General features: G+C 34.1%; 1 protein-coding gene across 1 annotated transcript in view; it reads right to left on the bottom strand.

The window, feature by feature from the left end:
* Positions 1-226: 226 nt before the first annotated feature.
* QSER1 (glutamine and serine rich 1) overlaps positions 227-21,115 on the bottom strand; it is a 78,102-nt gene continuing 57,213 nt past the window's right edge. The window contains 10 exon segments of the mRNA XM_036860373.1: positions 227-3,834; positions 3,836-3,850; positions 5,083-5,178; positions 6,422-6,574; positions 9,485-9,582; positions 11,858-11,995; positions 16,913-17,130; positions 18,511-18,644; positions 19,238-19,354; positions 20,304-20,632. Coding sequence (XP_036716268.1) covers positions 3,709-3,834; positions 3,836-3,850; positions 5,083-5,178; positions 6,422-6,574; positions 9,485-9,582; positions 11,858-11,995; positions 16,913-17,130; positions 18,511-18,644; positions 19,238-19,354; positions 20,304-20,632 — 1,424 coding nt within the window. The 3' untranslated portion in view covers positions 227-3,708.

Raw genomic sequence — 21,115 nt, 5'->3', positions numbered from 1 at the left:
CAGAAACTCCTAAATACTTTCTGATATTGTCAGCTGAAGCTGAATAATTCATCAAATATTGACTTAACCATTTGAGAAAATGATGGGTGGGCCCTTTACCATTTGTACCTAATAACTTTACTTAGGACTCTATAATGTACGTTGAATCTGTAACATGATGATGCATGGATAATACCTCAGTTTTCACTTCTTAAAAATAAAAAAACCAAACCCCAAAACATTCTGATCTTGTTGTTTAAAAAATTGTTTTCATTTTAATGATCTGAGTTAGTAACAAACAAATATACAAAATTGTCTTTCACATTTCCATACATTGTATTATGGACCACTTAAAAACTCTGGACTACAAATGCAGGTTTCTTTGTATCCTTAACTTCAATTATTGTCACTTATAAATAACAGTGATTTGCGAAAACATGCATTTGTGAACACAGGTGCCAAAAGTCGTACGTGTAAGTTAATGTACAACCAGTAGTGTACATTGTTCATTTGTGCAGTTATGTGTCAAGTGTAATTGACACAGAAGCAGTTATCCTGGGATATTTCACTCTTTGAAAAGTATTTCTGAGAAACAGATGGAACTACAGTTTATAACAAAATTGTATTCTATAGGTACAATAAAATTCACAACGTGTACATCTGAAGCAACTTCTGGGACCCAAAGCTGATTCAATAACCCTGCTGCCATATTAGCTTTATGGGTATTATCTCCAAAATCACAGGTTGGAAAATAGCTGCTTTAACAAAAATAAATATGTATATTAAAAGGAAAGTGAGACTTTGAAAACAGTAATGATGTGAGTCATCTATAATTTTCACTGTTTTAGAAATTAAAAGAAATTTAGAAATTTAAAGGTAATCTGAATATTTTCTAGGCCATTTTAAGTTTAGATTTTTCCATCTCATCAATGTTTTCTATCTGATAGTATAATAGAAAAATGGGCAGTTTCTATTGTTTACTATAATTCATAAATCATTATAAATTTATGACTTCATTAGAAGATCAATTAAGTAGAAACTGGGTCATCATGTAATGGGAATAAGGAGGCCCCTTTTCTCTAACCACTAATCTGAACTAGAAGTAAATACCAATACAAAGTGATTTTTTTAAGGAGTAAATCGTTTCTAGGTTTCTGTAGGTAGGAAAATCCAATCTCTCTTAAACAGGTTTTCCTGGGTTGTGGCAACATGTGCTTTATCTCTTGAACTCTATCTACAACCTAAGGTTATTCCTATATTATACATTTCAAACTCCCTGGCAAGGAATGTGAATGCTAACCATCTAGATATTTATTCAACTTCATACAAAGAAAGGACTCGTGTATGGATGTCATACTAATAGTCCCACTTCACTAAGGCCTGAGTTTGATGTCTTTGCCTATGCTATATGGATCAAATGACAGAAGATGGTGCAAAGCAACTGGCTCTCCTCCAGGCAGTATCACACACTTGGCCTCTGATTTGACTAATATGAATACAACTGCAAACAGCTGGAAGGGCAACTGCAGTTGAAAAGGAAATGGGTTATTTTCTACAGGAAACAAGGAAAGGTCTCTGTTTTCCATGGGTCTTATCATGAAGGAAATGTGGCTAGTGATTTCAAACGTGTACTTCAAGAGTTACCTAAGTGCAGGATGGCTTTTAAAAATGTTTAAACCATCAATGAATCAGGGAAGTAAGCTGGGGGAAATAACGTAAAGGTGTATACTTACAACACTACGTTAGGAGATGTAGTTATCTACTTCTGCACTTTGGAAATGAAAGAAACCAATTCTGTCCAGAGTCAATATCAGAAAGAAATATGGCTGCTTCCTACTCTTCTCCACTTAGCAAAATTAATTTTATGATGCTCTCACTGCTGATATTCTCTCATTTGAGTTAGGCAAAATGAATCTAATAGGTTATTTTGTTTTCAAAATAAGCTGCCTAAACAGGTTTTCAAAAGACTTTCAGAAATGGAACATTTAATCCTTGAGAAATTTCCATGATTACCTTGTCTAATGGCAGGTACAAGGATTGTTGGATTAAGAATTATTGCTTTCAATAAGATAACCATCAGAAATAAATATGTAAGCTTAACTCAAATACTCATTTTTCACCCAATGCTACAATGTTTATTCTCAAATCAAGTCACATGTTACTTTTAATTCTTTGCCAGTTTACCAAGGTTTTAAGTGTAAGAAGTTGGCCTGTTAACTCAAAATCAAGACAATAGCAATATCCACATAAGCACGTCTTATTTGGGCATTGAGCAGTAACACTGCTTTCTCGATAGGACTTACTTAAGGCACTAAATGGTGGTAAAATAAACAAAAGTATGATGATTAACAACTTCTTTAGAATCCTAAAAAAGGAGATCATTTAGAAGGACACTAGTAAATCTTTTTCTCAAACAAATAAGGCATCCTGTTGGCAAACACAAATAAAACACAAGGTCATGTTGAACCTAATACATTCATGGTCTCAGCTAAACTACTTGAAGAAACACTAGCTATCAAACTAAAGAGAGCTACAATAGCATGTATAAAGGTTGGAAAGGCACCAAAAGGAGGGCTCTACCACTTCCAGTTCTAAGAGTTGGGTAAGCTGTGTTTAACACTGCATGTAGTCTAATTATAAATTTTATTCTTCAAAATGTATAATGTGGTTAATTTTTACTTCGACAAATCAGTTAACCAAGTGCTAGTTTACTAAGAAATTTATTTTCATGAATTAGAAAATTCCTGCAGTGTCTAACACAACCCCATTTATAAAGCTAAACTAATTCTAGTACTGAATGCATATTCTGGATAACACTGAAGCAAATCTGTATCAACAAAAATGGTTACCTCAAGATAGAATTCACAATAGAAATTCAATATATAACTAAATAAGATTTACTGAAAATAATGAAAAGTGTAGTACAGATACATCAAACATAATTATAACCACAACACTTTCCTTGTGAAAAATACAACTATTAGTGAAATAAAATGTACAATTGAAAATTTTTCCAAAGGAAAAACAGTATAAAGGAAAATACTTTTCTTTGAGATAGGGAAAATAGTATGTCATTGTTTTTTCATCACCATATAATTTGACACAAAAAGCAGTCATAGAATTGCACCAATTCCACATCCAGTTTCCTGAATATGTTAAGAGTAAAAGGAGTTCATAAACCAGAATGCAGTTTCTGAATTTTACATTTTAAACTGATGATGTTCTCATACAGAATGTCACATCACACCAGATAGGTTTACATAATGTACAATACTTTCCGTTTTGTGGTCAGACATGAATATTAACATACGTTTTCTGCCACCTCTCTTTCATTCTGGTGTTTAGTCAGAGTCAGGAAAAAATAATCATGTTACTTAAGTGTTATCTCTCTAGCAATAAAGAAAAATTATACTTAGTGCATGCTTCATCATTTGTCAAAAAACATTTCTGAAAATAAAACTCAGTTACCCAATGGTTTACAAAGTAGAAAACTCATTCATTAGGATAAAAACGTGGTGGGATTTTAGGTCCACTTCCAAAGGACTGACTTCCTTGGCAGCACCACTGTCCTTTAGCAGAGGCCAGGATGCAAGTTCATGATCAAAGCAGGCGTGCTTGCAGGAGACCACTGCTTGACATGCAATTATCTGAGGCCCCTAGACCCCCTGTGACCACCCGCCTCTGCCGTCTTATCAGTGCTAGAAAATAGATGGAATTTTTGTGAAAATGTTAGGAGCATTTCTGCTGTACATGATTTAGAAGTTCTCCAAATTTTTCAAATAGGTCTTCCACCCATTTTACATTTTTCATACAAAGTTGGACAATTTCTTCCTGTCCTAAATCTTCGTTTTTTTTTCTGCACAGAAGAAATCTAAAATAAAAAGAAATACCAAATTGGTTTATACTTATCACTTTATAAGCTCTTCATGAGGGCTTACTGTTTCTATATCCTGAATGAAAAGAGGATTTATAAATTCACCTACAAGTACAGATTTTTAAAAAAAATTCCATCCATGGAGAATGACTATTTCATATAAATTTGGGTGGTCTAATCCTATCATTTTTGACTACATGGGGGCAGGGAGGAAGGCTAGGAAAAGTGGTTCAAACTACTTCCATTTGTGTTAAAAGCCAAATGACAAATTTTGGGGTAAGTTCTGCGTTTCAGAGCATTGTAAAAATAGCCAGCATACTTTACATGACCACCTTTACTTTCTCCTTTGCTAGACAGAGGTTAGATTTATGAACGTCTTTCCATACCAGACCATTATCAAACACATGATTGTACAGCCTTGAGCCAACTTAACCCTTTTTAATTAAAAAACTGATAATGCTTGTCAAAAAAGCTTACTGTCTACAACCATTTAACCTCTGAGTTAATCCTTACATCCTATCCACCAAGTGTTATTATGTTCATACATAATTTCTGAGCAACTTAAATTGATACTTAAAAGTTACAATTAAATTTTGATTATCATTTCTTCATGCCAAGGGACAAAACTCCCACTTTCTCTGCAATTAACTGGGATAAGGCCATTCTACAGATAAGGAGGACAGCAAGATATTCAAAGCAGTGACTAACGTGAATTAATTAAAGCAGAATCATTATACATTATGAGAGAAGAAAATGCAATAAAGTGCCATTTATTATGGCAACATAAAGCAAGTATAACAGCTTAAAAACATTACCACTTACAGCTCCTATGTGATGGTGAGCCTCAGATTACTCTGAGCACAACGCTTAGAGTACAGACACATTTTTTAAAACAATTTTTAACAATTCTCTTTAAAACATTAAAAAATACTGTAGCTAACTAGTGCATATAACAAAAAAGCAGACTCACAGATATAGAGTACAAACTAGTGGTTACCAGTGTGAGGCGAGAGGGGCAATATAGGAGCTGGGGAGTGAGAGGTACAAACTGTTGGGTGTAAGGCTACAGGGATATATTGTACAACACAGGGAATATAGCCAATATTTTGTTAATAACTGTAACTGCAGTGTAATCTTTAAAAATTATATATATAAATGCTGCAGCTACAGTCTTCTTAAAGTTCAGAAAAACATACATTTCTTTTTTAAGTAAATGAAAAAGTAATTACCTCATCTTTACATATGAGATAAACATGATATTTATAATGATGGAGTGAATGATACAAAGAATACAACTGTATTTTCTCTGGATCAACGGCAAACTCCTATAAAAAGAACAGAATTTATAGATACATTTATTTCATGGAGCATCTGAACTAAGAATACTTTTATGAAAATACTAGACCAAAAGTCTCAATGGAAATCTTAAAAATGACTTATATGGCTAGATATTAATATGTATTAATATGGACAAGAGACTTATTCAAAATAAGATTTTAAATCGTATTTTAAAATCTTTATTCTTTTTTCCTGAATATAAATATACACTATTTCAAAAGTTCAACATTACAAAAAATTTTAACAGTAAACATAGAAGATGACTTACAAGGTAAAAGAATTCTATAATTCTTGCTTCAGAGGTAAACAAGGTTAACAGTATGTCACATATTCTTCCATGTGCATGCTTCCATATGTATAACATATATCAATAACACTAATTTTGTAATGGGAAGGGAATCATACTATACATATTGTTCTGCAATTTTATTTAACTCTTTTTCTTTAACCAAAGTAAAACTTGGATATCTTTCTATTTATTAAGCACCACTCTCCCAACAGAAATTATATGAGGGCAGGATTTTGGACCATTTTTCGCTGTTGTATTCCTAGTACTCAAAACTATATTTGGTATACTATAGGTACCAAATTTTTTAATTGAAAGAATGAATGAATCTATCTCTTCTTTTTAAAAAGTACATAATATTACATTATCTGGGTGGCTCTTTATTTATTTAGTCTCATGCTGGTGATATGTAACTGGAATTGTTCTTACAACTAATTCTACAATGAGCAAAGGCATACAGTTTTATGCATTTGTGAACGATTCTACAAAACACATTTTTGATGGGGAACTGATATGTTGCTAAACTGCTTTCTGAAAAGGCAATAATTTAGACTATGTTTGAAAGTAAATGAATTCCAATTTTAATAATTTTACAGATATGGAATATTGAATCTTATGGAATGTGTGCACATTCACTTATCTGTATGCATTTGTACCCAGTGACACACAAAAATATTAAAAATATAATTATAAGCATGGGATGATTATTAGTCTTATTTAGAAAATTTGTGAGCACTCACCATATGCCAGATACTGTGCTAGGCAATGGAGAAAAACAAAGAGTAAGAACGAGTCCCTATTCTGTAGGCCAGAGCTGCTCATTCCTACCTGAAAACACTTCACATTTAACAACAGAGTAAAATATTTGCTTGTTTCAATGTTTGAAGTAGGATTTATATTGACAACTAGAAAAGGTATAATTACATCAATCAATATATACTTACTTGTGCAGATTTAGTAGTTGTTTTAGAAGTTCTTAGAGTTTTTTTATTATAAGCTTTGCCATTCATTTTGATTTTAGAAATAGCAGATCCCCCACTTTTTGCTTTAGAGTCTCGAGTAATTATTGTTAGTTCAGGAAAACTTTCCAAGGCATTCTTTAAAATAAAATAAAGCAAAAATAACTGACATCAGAAGAAAAGTGATCTGAACTACTTCCAGCTATTCAAAACTTATTTTTAAAAAATATAGAAATATATTCATACATGTACATAGACACAAAAAATATATGTGGGGGGGGTACTGATGGGGTGCGGTAAATATATACAATCTATATACACATACACAAACATATGTGGGGTGTTAAACATGGCCACAAATTCCCTGTAGCTCCTCCCATCAAGATGTGGAACCTATTTCCCCATCCCCTGGATCTGGGCCAAACTTATGACCTGATTTAAGCAACAGCATGTGACACTATGGGGACTCCCGAATGAGTCAGAGTGTTCCTTCTAGTAATGCCTCTCTGGCTTCAAGGCAGGGGAAAGGACATTTATAAGCTTCAACTGTTTATAAACAGTTTCAACCTTCAAGGCCACTCTTTTCCAAACTCTGTATAGGTTCCCAAGCATCTGGTATTGTGACCCCTCAAACAGTGCATTTAAAACAACTTAATTTTTTAAATAAAAGTGTAGGAGTGAACTGTTTCACTAATAGAAATAATAGAATTTTTGGCATTTCCTACCATAGTGAGCTATTTGTTTCTAGCTTCATTCTAACTTTTAATACTATGTGCATATTTTGGCTTTGAAATGCAAATTGCTATAAATGAAAACTATCTATCATAGACATCACTATTATCATTTATAGTTATATTAAATAACTATAATTTCAAAATTAGAAATTTTGTGTTTTTTTCTGTGAAAACAAGAATATGAAAATGAATTTTTCAGTTGTTCCCCATAAACTATTGCATAAGATTTAAATATCTACTGAGTCTATTAAATTCCAAGTGGTGGCTTTATTTTTCTTTTTTTAAGATTTATTTATTTATTTTATTTATTTATTTTTGGCTATGTTGGGTCTTAGTTGCGGCACGCGGGATCTCCGCTGAGGTGTGCAGGCTTCTCTCTCTAGTTGTGGCATGCAGGCTCCAGGGCATGGACTCTGCAGTTTGCGGCACACAGGCTCTCTAGTTGAGGTGCGTGAACTCAGCAGTTGTGGTGCACGGGCTCAGTTGCCCCGCAGCACGTGGGATCTTAGTTCCCTGACCAGGGATCGAACCCGGCTCCCCTGCATTCTAAGGTGGATTCTTTACCACTGGACCACCAGGGAGGTCCCGGTGGCTTTATTTTAATACAAGTTGTTAGAGAACTGGTTTGACATCTCTAAAATGGTTAGCCAAAACCGGTCATTTTTAAGATTTAGTAAATATTCAGATAACAACATTCCATTGTCTGCAGAAAACATGGTATTTCTACCCAAAATATTTCATTTGAAGACAGCAGTTAAACAGAAAATACTGGACTAGGAGTGAGCAGAACAAATTCTTAGCATGGGGTGTCTTACTAGCTTCTGACCTTTTTCTTTCCCCTCTGCAAGTATCAATACATGTCAGTGAAGAATACAGGACTACTAGTCAGAGTTTGGTGTCCCATAACCTCTAAATCAATCTCAGAGCCTTAATTTTCACCTGGCTAAAATGAAGTCGATTTTCACTTTTATGTGGAGTTCAGATAAAATAGGGATGTGAAAAAGCTATACAAATTGCCCAAAGGAGTTGACAACTTATGTCCACACATAAGTTCACACAGACTTGTCTAGCAGTAATTGCCAGGACTAGGAAGCAACCAGTCCTTCAGTAGGTGAATGGATAAACTGTGGTGCATTCAGACAATGGATTATTATTCAGGCTAAAAAGAAAGAAACTATTATGCCGTGAAAAGACATGGCAGAACCTTAAATGCATATTAGTAAGTGAAAGAAGCCAATCTGTAGCCAAAGCTACATAGTGTATGGTTTCAACTATATGACATTCTGGAAAAGGTAAAATTATGGAGTAAAAGTAAAAAGATCAGGTTGCCAGAGGCTGGGGGAGAGAAAGGGATGAAGTGACAGAGCACAGAGGATTTGGGGGGGCAGTGAAACTACTCTGTACGATACTATGATAGTGGTTATGTCTGTCCAAATCGATGGAATGTACAAGAGTGAACTCTCACGTAAACTATGGACTTTGGGTTGTAATGATGTGTCAGTGCAGGTTCATCAGCATGACATTCTGGTGGGAGGCGCTGGAAGTGGGGGGTTATTCAGGTGCCGGGGCAGGGGACACACGGAAACTCTGTCCTTCCTGCTCAATTTGGCTGTGAACCTAAAACTGCTCCAAAAAATAGTCTATTTTTTAAAAAGCTAAAAACTTCTCTTTAGAGAGATATAATCAAATGATTCTAGGTGTTACATGTTATACTTTGAATAAGAAAAGCCGGGAAATTTTTGACTACTAAGTAGCTTCTATGATATATTTTCTGAGTTTAGATTAGCTTTTTGTTCGCTATTTCTAGTAACACCAAAAACCAATTTATAGTGCCAAGATAACGTTAACAGACGTATATACCTCCTACCATTAGGTGAGGATCAATTTTTCCTCAGATACTGAGTAATGCAGGCAAGTAAAGGGAATTTTGATAACTGTGCTAAGGCCAATTTTAAGTATATATGAAATGTGAAATTTTTCAAGAGGTTTAAAAGGAAAAACAAGACTGGAATACAGTAGTTTAAAGGAAGTATTTTTGAAAACGTTTGGAAATTATTATATATAAGGAATACTAGATGAATATAAAAACCTGAAAAATGAATTTAAGCAGAGAAAAGCAAATGATTAACACTAAGAATATACTTAATAAAATAAAAAGACAAGCTCAGACAAGACTCATAATGAATAAAAATCAAATTTTTGTTGGGTGGAAAAATCTTATAAAACTGAGAATGACTTCCAAAAATTTTCTTTCCTATTGTATCTAAGACTATGATTGCCACTGAGTTTGCTAATAAACCACCTACGGAAATACCTTGAATGACTGATCCAAATGAAGATTCAAAAGGAGTCTCTTTCGGTTATCATTCAGCATGCTATCTATTTTTTTCATATGAGGCAAAAGCAGCTCATCTAAAACAAGATAAAAATTTATTGTGACAGGATAAACTATCAACAAAAAAACTTGTTAGAAATACAGCTTTTCTTAAAACATTAATAGATTGACATTAAATTCACTGATTATGTAAAGTACTGATTTTAAAATATTGCACATGAGGCTTTTTGAGCAAAAGTTACCTTGAAAAAATAGGTTTACAATAGCTAAGTGAGAAAGAAGCAGCATAGTGTGATGACAGAATCAAAAGTCCTGGGTTTTAACCCCATCTATGCCACCAGAATTGATCAACCAGTGGGCAAACAGCCTAATCTCTTCAGACCTCATTTACCATGTGAACGATAACAGTATTCCAAAACATAAATTTAACATTAAAATTTTTAATAAAATACTGAGTATGATATTCTTAATTCACTATAGTTTGGGGCAAAGAAAAAGTAGGGCAAGAAAAATAGTCAAAATCTAGTTTCAAATACACAAGGGAAGAGTCAAAATAGTTATTTGAGAAAAGGGGAGAGTAAAAGTATGATGAAGGTTTCTTACCCAAAGATTATGATTTCTTTTTTACCCTTCTGAAACTTTAAGCTCTTTTAAGAGAAACACTTTCAGAGTATAAGTTAATTACTTTTAGTGCTGTATTAAATATTTTAGGTTACTAAACTATTTCTTAATTTATCAGCATAACAACATTTTATAATACTAATTAGCTTTAATGACCTTTCTGAAAATGTATATATAACCCTCAGAATCTGGTTACTAATTTCATAGCTAAACAAAATGACTCTTTATATTTGGAGAATAAACACAAGCACAGAGACCTAAGAACACTTTGCTCAAATTGAAGAAAAAGTCCTCAGTAAGGAATGCTTTCTAAGGTCACCACAACACACCTGATAGCTTTCTTTTTATCTTTCTAGCAGTGATTAAATCTATTCAAATATTATAAAAATTTACATTTCACACAAATAAGTTTTAAATATTTGTAGATTATTTTTAAATATAACCATTAAATTTTTCATCCCTCATTTTAAATGGAGAAAAATTTTTAAAAAAATGATAAGCAATAGAAAAAGAATCATTTAAAATACAACCACCCAGAAATGATCACTACTAAGAAACGCGTATTTTATGATGCAAGGAGTTTTGATTGAGAGAGAAAACGTTTACTGGCAAAAATGCTGACCTAGGGAATTAATTTTGCGTTTTGATTGTGGCTCTTCTACCACCAACTTGTTCTGTAACTTTAGGAAACACATTTAATATCTTCTCTAACGTCTCTTCCAGCTCTACAATGGTTGATGTATGAATTACTGCCTCTGATTATATAGTCAAAAAAGCAAGACTAGAAATTAGAAGACCTTGGATTTAATCCTTTCTCTGCTACTTGCAAGTTGTGGGCTCTTAAGCAAGTCACTTAACCTTTTTGAGCGTCACTGTCTTCACCCAAAAAATGGCTGTCTAAGTTGTTCTGGGATTAATATAGAATAATGTATGTCAAAGTATGTGGAAATAATAAAACAATATACATTATTAGGCATTGCTGTTGCAGTATATTGTTACTGATTATTCATTGTTACTATCTTTTTGATCTTACACTTGTTCAACTCATTTTGATAGAAGGATAATGGAAACTGACTCGTTAATTCTTTTATTCTCTCTTCTAGTTGTCCCTGGTGAATGCTATAGTAGCTGAAGGGTAAATGTTAGTGAGCAACATTAGATATATAAATTACCAGTTTATTTCATATGTCAATTTCATCCCTACTCTACCATAAGAAGAAGTTACTAAAGGAAGAGTAAAAAAGGAATAATATTAATAAATATAACCCATGGCATTTATTGTTTTACTACTAATTGAATAGAAAATAATTACTCGGTGATGTATCTTTTACTGGACACGAATATACAATTTTAATCTTTACACCATTATTATCTGGTTCATCTTTCTAATTATTAGAAAACAGAATATATTGACATCTGGACCTTCCACGCAACTCAGACAATTGGTGAAATGTTATGAGGATGATAAAGATTCTAGAATTGAAAGAAACTATTGGGTAGTTACATAATATTCTCATGAGTAGAAATCAATAAAAATATATTCAATATAAAACTGTTCATATATTCAAACAATTCATGAAAAGCTATGACCCCATTTTATAAAATCAATATATCAACAGTTTGTTAACTGACAACATATACAAAAACCACATATTAAACATGTAACTAACAGAGAAGAATAAAAAAGATCCAGAAAGTACTACCAAGAAACTACTACTTAGCAGACTGTACCGTTGCTCTTCTCTAAGGCTTGCATTGTGTCAGGATCCAAAGCAATGCTAACAAGCAATTCCATGTAACTCTTAAAGGTTTCCTTCATTGCTCTTGTGTTCAAAAAACGAGTGACAAAGGGAGCTGGAGGATTAAATTCTGGGAGGGAGAAAAGATGAAATATTAAATACTCCTTCCTGACGACTTTAAAAACACTCTGCTCTATAGCAAGTGCCTATAAGCAGATAAAAGTCTGTAAATAAAATTTCTTCAAATTCAAGGTTCTCCCACTCTGCCTTTAAAAACACCCTGGGTAAGAGATTCTCAAAGGTGGTTTTGCACATCACAATCACTGGAGAGCTTTTAAAACAAAACAAAAAAACCAGATTGCTGGACTTATTAAATAACAGAATCTGGGGTGGTAATAGTGGTAGTGGTGATGAAGCTTAAATGTTATACTTTTTAAAAAGTTCCCAGGTGCCTCTGAAGCCCAACACCAGCCCAGCATTTGGAAACATCTGCCCCATAGGAACCTGTTTCTCCTCCCCTGGCCCTACCAGACATCTGCTGCCAGGTCGTGCTACTTCAAAACTGATAGTTTCTCTACAGTATTTAATTAGTAAAGAAACCATAAAACACCTAATGTATGAGTTAATATATACATATCTCTTCTTTTTACTTCTACACTTAAATTACTGTAAAATTCTGGTCTAGAGTCAACACATATTAAAAAAAAATTTTAATGTAAACATAGCCTGTGCATAAAGAAAATTTCACTCAAATTCAATGGCAAGAACTGCAAGATTAGAGGTGTGTCTGAATTTTGACTCTTTTCATTCAAGTATAGAACTATTATCACGGCCTTTAATAGGGGTTCTTAGACTTTGGTCCACGGACCCCTCGGTGTCTCCCCCCATAACCATTTCAGGGGTCTCTGATGTCAAATTGTTTTCCTAATAATATTAAGATGTTATATACCTTTTTCACTCTGTTGACATTTGTAAAAGTAATGTTGGGTAAAACTGCTGGGGCCTTACCTAGCCTGAAGTGAGGCAGTGACACCAAACTGTACTAGTAGCCATATACTTTGCCATGACTATCATCTAACTGCCATGAATTTGAAGGAAAAAAAAACAGTTTCCCTTAAGAATAATCCTAGATGAAGCAGTAATAATTATTAATTGTATTAAATCTCTACTCTTGAGTAAATGTCTTAAAATTCTGTGGGATGAAATAAGAGGTACATATAAAGATTGATTGATTGATTGATTGATTGATTGATTGATTTCTGTGTTGGGTCTTTGTTTCTGTGCGAGGGCTTTCTCTAGTTGCGGCGAGCGGGGGCCACTCTTCATCGCGGTGCGCGGGCCTCTTACTATCGCCGCCTCTCCCGTTGCGGAGCACAGGCTCCAGACGCGCAGGCTCAGTAATTGTGGCTCACGGGCCCAGTTGCTCCGTGGCATGTGGGATCTTCCCAGACCAGGGCTTGAACCCGTGTCCCCTGCATTGGCAGGCAGATTCTCAACCACTGTGCCACCAGGGAAGCCCCATATAAAGCATTTCTGCTATGAAGTATGACAGTTTTCTCCAGGAAAAGCATCCATGTAATTGTTTGAATTACAAGATGAACCAGCCACCTTTTCCCCCATTGGGATACCAATTTTATTTGAAAAAAATGACTGACAGATACACTATGCCTATTCAGACTTGGGTATTTGGCAGACATTTTCTTAACGAAGTGAACCTGTCACTGCAAGGAAAACAACTGACAGTATTTGTTGCCAATTATAAAATTTGAGGTTTCAAGTGAAAATTAGAATTCCGGAAAACTTGTTTCCACCACTGTGAGCCTGACAACATTCCAATACTTAAAGACTTCATTGATGAAATCAGTGTTGATATTAAAAATGTTATTTCTTTGATACTGCAAAAATGTATGATGTAAATGTAAGAACTAAAACCATAAGACTCTTAGAAGAAAATACAAGGATAAATCTTCATGACCTTGGATTTGCAATGGATTCTAAATATGACACCAAAAACGTGAGCAATGAAAAAAAAATAGACAAATTTGGCTTCATCAGAATTTCAGACTTCTGTGCACCAAAGGACATTATCAAGAAAGTGAAATACTGTGCTCACTTCAGCAGCACATATACTAAGAAAAAAAACAAAACAAAACTGAAATATCTACAAAATGGGAGAAAATGTTTTCAAATCATATGCCTAATAAGGGTTTAATATCTATAATATATAAAGAACTCCTACAACTCAAGAACAAAAGGAGACATGAACTGGGCAAAGGATTTGAATAGACATTTCTCCAAAGAAGATAAGCAAATAGCTAGTAAGCAACTGAAAAGATGTTCAACATCATTAGTCATTAGGGAAATACAAATCAAAACCACAATGAGATACCACATCACACCTACTAGAATAGCTATAATCAAAAAACAAAATATAACAAGTGTTGGTGAGGATGTGAAGAAATTGGAACCCTATGCATTGCTAGTGGGAATGTAAAATGGTGCAACCACTGTGGAAAAAGTTTGGCAGTTCCTCAAAAAGCTAAACATATAATTATATGACTCAGCAATTCCACTCTTAGGTATATAAATAATTGAAAACAAGGACACAAACAGATATTTATATGGCAATGTTCACTGCAGCATTATTTACAACAGCCAAAATGTGGAAGCAACCCAAGTGTCCATCAATAGATAAAAAGATAAACAAGAACATACAATGGATAAACTTACAATGGAATTGTGTTCAGTCATAAAAACTAGTAAGTTCTAATATGTGCTATGTAACATGGATGAACCTTAAAAACATTATGCTAAGTGAAATAAGCCACGCTTACATGAGATATGTAGAGTAGGCAAATTCATGGAGACAGAAAATAGATTAGAGATTCCTAGCAGCTGGGGGAAAGGGAGAATGAGGAGTTATTGCCTAATGGTTACAAAGTTTCTGTTTGGGGTGATTAGGAAGTTTTGGAAATAGCTGTGACAGTTGCACAACAGTGTGAATATAATTAATGCTGCTGAATCGTACACTTAAAAATGGTTAAAAGTGGCAAGTTTTATGTTATATATATTTTACCACATTTTAAAATGTGGGAAAAAAATGAAATAGACTATGTACATCAATGAGCTAACAGGTATTTTCACATGACCAAAAAATGTTATAAAATCATTCATGGATAAAAGATACCTCAAAGGGTAAAACAAACCAATAGATTTTCATGTAACAAGCATGAAAAGTTGAAGAAGCTACCACTTGTCAAGTTGATCAAATAAAATCCTTTTGAGTATCAAAAAAAAATATCCATAATTATCTGAAAAGGTAATCAAAATACTCCTCTCTTTCCCAACTACATAGCTAATGTGAGGCTGGGTATTCTTCATATACTTTAACCAAAATAATATATAATAACAAACTGAATACAGAAGCAAATATGAAAATGCTATTCTTCTAACTAAATACAATTGTTTAAAAAAACTTATGTGAATGGGTTTATTTAAAATATCTTAAAATTGTCTGTTTTAACTGATACTTGGTGATATACATAGATACAGGCCACACACACACAGAAAAAGTGTTTTGGAATCCTCAGTAAATTTGAAGATTATAAAGAAGTCTTGAAACAAATAGCTTGAAAATCACCAGCCTATAAATCTATGTTTATTATCAATATTTGCCTTCTTTTTAAGAAGTACTAAAAATGCTTGCCTGTTAGTGACACCTAGTGGTAACTCAAGTTACCAATGAAAGAAAATTTTCACCTTGATTGTCATTTGAGGAAGCTGTATAAATAACTGAGTGCAAATTCAGAACCCAAACTTCTCTAAACAGTAGGCAGAAATGCTAACTGCGAAATTACGTATAATGCCTTCCACACATACTCAAAGCACTAAATTTCTTTATAAATTCCGACGTGCCTACTTCTAAACAACAGTTCACAAGTAGCTTTTAAAAACAATACATTTAAAGTAAACTTCTGTACTGAAGAGTTTTTATTATGATTCTGTTTCTATCCAAGTAATCTCTAAGATCAGCTCCCAAGCAGTGATACTTACAATGTCAGAAACCATCCTGGACATCAACCTCAACAGTGCCCCCAACACCCGATTCATCATTCAAGTTCTGCCAAGATTACATCCTGAATTTCTCAAATGTGTACTCTCTCCTCCATCCCTGCTGCCAAAACTTAGGTTCAGACTTTCAATTTATACCTGAACTGTGATGTCACGTAATTCAAATTCAGATTTTACCATGTTGCTCCCTTACTTAAATCCCTCCAAGGACTCCCTTTTGCTTACAGGATCCCAAGCTTTTTAGCTTTAGCATGGCATATGCAGCCTTCCATCATCCTTTCGTCTTTTTCTGACTACCTTCAAATGTATGCTCTAGAAGAAGAAGGGTCAGCAAACTTTTTCTGTAAAGGGCCAGATGGTAAATATTTGGGGCTTTAATGGTCATATACTCTCTGTAGTAAATACTCAAATCTGTCACTGTAATGGGAAAGTAACTGTATGAAAATATGTAAATGAATCCCAGTGTTCCAATAAAACTTTATTTACAAGAATAGGCTGCAGATCAGATTTGGCCCACTAGCAGTAGTTTGCCTACTTCTGCTCTAGACTACTGAACTGCTAGAAATTTCTTGCATATATTACACAAGTTTGATGGCTGATGGAATGTTTCCTGGTATATGCTGTGTTTTACAGCTATCTCAGCTTTAAGTTCTAATGAAGTAAATTTCAATATATATAGCCTACATAAATGCTCTTTGGTGTCTTCAACAGTTTTTAACAGCGTAGAAGGGTTCTAAGGTCAAAAAGTATGATAACTGCTATCTATTTCAACCTTTTCACTTTATAAAAGAGAAACTAAGGCACAGTTATCTAGCTTAGTCATGGGCAAATATATGCCTAAGCAGAACTTAATTAGGTAGCTAAATTCCCTAATTAAGGAAAATTAAATACATTTTGAATTGTCAGCATCACTGCTCCTCCCCATTAATGTACATAATCTAAAGTTATCAAGGTTTTCATTTCATGGAGAACTCACCCTCATCATCACTACTACTAGAGTGGATCTCGGGAGATGAGTCAGATTGGGATGATGAAAATTCTTCTTTCCATTTCTTCCTTTTCTTTGGTGGTGGCTCAGCCTTTACTTTTAGCTGTTTAACTTTGGGTTTCGTGGAAGGGGCTTTTGTCGTTGTAGTTTTTGGTGTTGGAGGATCAGAAGTTTTACTGCTACTACTTGGCTTAGCCTGAACAGTTCTGCAATGTTACAAACAGACTTCATTAACGCACTGAAACCTTGTCAAATTAAAATAAATTAGACAAGGGATTTCCCCGGCAGTCCAGTGGTTAAGACTCTGCGCTTCCACTGTAGGGGGGTGGGTGCGGGTTCGATCCCTGGTCAGAGAACTAAGATCCCACATGCCGTGTGATGCGGCCAAAAATAAATAAAATAAAATAAATTAGACAAAAACCCGAGAAACACTGGTGAAGAAAAGTTTATTTACCTCACCAGTATCTCCGAAATAAAGTCTAAGTCCTACACATCTCCAATGGTGATTCCTCCAAAAGTCTTTTGAAATATACTCTTTAACCACTGACATTCAATATTCATTTAATAAGGGACTATATTAATTCCATCCCTATTTCTCTCTCTCCCTCCACTCTTCCTTTCCCTTTGTAAATTCATTTTCCTGACTATGAGGCTGTACACGGCAGATGAGCAATGGACTTATAGTCACGTCAGAAACTCTCGCAGGCTCTGGTGGTGCCAGGTTTTGATGTGGAATCCCAACTGCACCGTTCTAGAGCCCCTCAATAAGATTTGCTATATACTAGGTTCTGGAGATTTGAGGGAGTGGATAAAATTGCATCACAAAAATAAGGTGGGCTGTGTCCAATAAGTTGGAATCTTCACTAAACTAGATCTTCCTAGCACTAGATTGAGAATATCAAGGTTCACACTCCCTTTTCCCATACAGATCAAAGGGAATGTGGCTAGGTCATCTGTTTTCCAAATTCACGCTCTAGACAACCCAGAGTCACATTAATACATGATGACATTTCTACTGTACTTGTAATGTACAGGCTCAATTTTTTTCATTTTAAATTTGACATTCCATTATTATTTTCACTTTACTTATGGATAAAAAAGAGGGCTTAGAAAGGTTATCTTTTTTTTCTTTCTTCCTTTTTTTTGGCCACACCGCATGTGGGATCTTAGTTCCCCGACCAGGGATCGAACCCAGGCCCTCTGCCGTGGAAGCATGGAGTCTTTTTTTTTTTGAAGCATGGAGTCTTAACCACTGGCCCACCAGGGAAGTCCCTAGAAAGGTTATCTTAATCTAGGTCACAAAAAGATGGATTCAAACCTTTAGACGGTAAATCCAATTTTTTTCACTATACTAGGGTGACACCAAAAGGACTCAGGGAAGAAAAGGGTACCCATCCCACCATGATAGCCATGGGCTTTACAGTTCCCATCTCATTACTTCAAAAAGAATCACTTATTACATCAGGCACTGAATTTTCAGACTTGTACATAATGGCAAAAAAAAAAAAAAATCAGCCTCTTTAATTGATGTAATTCTTTGTACAAGACATTGCCAATAATAAGCCTTCCAATAATTACTACAATACCTGATAGTTTGTGAAGGCTTATTTCTTGGCTTTTTGGAACACACTCTGACATACTCCTTTTTGTTAGTGTTTTCAATGAACTTCACATATATCCTTTTGTATTTACTCTTTGCATCTCCAAAATATCCAAGGTACTAAGGAAAGAAACACTTTGAATTACATAATTGTACATTCTGTACACAAAATATTACTTTGTTGTCTTGATAGACTATCATAGAGCCATCCTTCAAGGTTTTCAACATGCAGCTCTGGTCAGGCTAATTGTACCCTCAATAAAAATGATTCCAGCCTCACTCTTAACTGCAAGCCCATATATAGATGCAATCTTATTTGGCTAATCATCAGATGCTCACTTACTCAGTGCTATTAAACAACTACTTAGGTAGAAAATAATTCTGTAAGTCTTCTTGGTAAATCAGGATATTTGACTGGCAGAATAATCAATATAAGAGTCTCTGAGTCCATCTGAATTCTTCACAGACTAACACTAATTCCTTTCCTTTATTTAAAAAATAAAAAGTTAAGCACTTTAAGTAGCTGGTATTTAGACATTAATTTTATTTTAAAATCAGTATCATATACTCTGTAGTTCAATTTTAATATTTTATCTCAGAAATGCTCAATATACATACATTAAACAATACATTTAAATTTACATCATTCTGTATTTTACCCAGGATCACTGTCAAAAAATAGGAAGGTTAATATAAACAAGCATTTTACTTACACTATTTGTAGCAGCAAATTCTCTTTGCCCATCTCGAATTTCAGGAACAAACTTCTGTAATAAAGCTTTTTGTACTTTCCAAATAGCTGGGGGTTCTTTTCCTGCTTTTAAAGCCTCCTGTAATAAGAAGTATTACCAACATTTATAGAAACTAGCAACATATTCTAGATTTATAGAATCTTAGAGCTGAAAGGAATCTTAAAGACCTACCTAGCTCAACCTTTTATCTTTTACCTAGCTGAACTTTTGCAGTAATTCTTTTAAGTCGGCTATTCAATCTCTGCTTAAATTCTTCCAGAAACAGGGAGCACAAACATGCAAAGTAACCCATTACCCTTTTGTATAGCTATTGGAAAGTTTTCCACTAATGATATTGTCATACATTATTTATGCAATTTTATAACAGTATGTACATATTCAAAAAGACCAGAAACAGATATGCTAAAATATTAACAACAGTTAATTGTGAATGGAAGGAATATGGATAATTTAAATATTTTGTTCTTCATTGTATTTTTAATACCATTTCTCTCCACCCCAATTAAAAAATAAAATCAAAAGCAAGCAAACAAAAACCCAAAAATAAGTTTTCTTAAACACTGCTAAAAATTTCTTATATGAAATTGTAACATTCTGCAATTTGAAATTGTGAAAAAAGTCTAATTCTACTTTTACATTGTATTCCTGTTATTTTCTTTAAACTTTTAAATTAGATAAATAACCATTTTCTCCAAACTTCTAATAATACAAATGACTTGGAAGCTTTGAAAAAAATTAACATTTCAAAACTGCTCTAATTACTAGTAGCTAAATGCAATATACTGACCAGTCAGAAATACACAAAACTCAGAGATGAGTTAAAATTATTTTAAGCTATTTTCCTTTTCAAAATACCTGACAGCTCTAGTTTGATTTCATTATTCAACAATTATGACAACAGAAAAATTACAAAAATATAACTTTTCACAATTCAAGCTAGATGCATGGTACTAAAAGTCATCATGAAGGCTACCATAGGGCACGCCCATTAAGCTATGACCTTTATACCTGTGAACATTCACATCACCTTAAAAGTCTCTATGTCTTCTATCTTTACCACAAATTCATCACGCTCTCTGTATTGGCCTTCTCCTCCACTTTCTGTGTTCTCCTCATCTGTAAAACCTTCTATGGCAACAGTGTCCTGTCCTTTTGCAAACTGGTCTGAAGGAAGACCATCAAGTTCGATGGACTTTGGGGGTTCTGCAGAGTTTATATTTTCCAGGATATTTACTGCAGATGAAGTAGAGTAGAGAGGTTCTTGCTTAACTGCACCCACAGTGGTGGAGGAAGTAGTAGCAGTACCAGTGGTATTGGCAGTTGGACTAGTAGTTGCCACCTGTAGGGCTTCTGAAACTAGATCAAGCAAATGCAAATTAGTAATACAAATTATTAAACATTTACTTGCTTTGAGTAAAATCTGAACAGTTTACAAAGAAAGAGCTTATTATTTTTGCCATCAAATTGTTTGAAACAATGAAATTAAAGAATGGTTGTTAACTTCCAAGAACCGAAGTGGTGAGAATTACATCTGGATGACAATTGGACAGAGAACCTCCATCGACCTAAACTTACCCCTACTTCCACTTAAGTATTTAGCACAAAAATATTTTTAAAAGAATAGAGACAAAAAAGTGATGCAAGACAAGGAAGGGTCAGCCAACTGAAACTGTGAATTCCTAGAAGAAGAAAAGCTGACTGGACGTGGAAAACAAAAACAGCACCCCCCCAAATACTTTGAAATAGCAGTAGAAGCTACCGAAATAAAAAGGATTATAAAGCAATGTTATGAAAAACTGTATGCTAACAAATAACTTAGATGAAATGGACAAATTCCTA

The sequence above is a fragment of the Balaenoptera musculus genome, chromosome 8 (genome assembly GCF_009873245.2).
Source record: "Balaenoptera musculus isolate JJ_BM4_2016_0621 chromosome 8, mBalMus1.pri.v3, whole genome shotgun sequence".
NCBI classification, from domain to species: domain Eukaryota; kingdom Metazoa; phylum Chordata; class Mammalia; order Artiodactyla; family Balaenopteridae; genus Balaenoptera; species Balaenoptera musculus.
The sequence above is the reverse complement of the archived record's forward strand: the minus strand, read 5'-3'. Positions and strand labels throughout refer to the sequence as shown.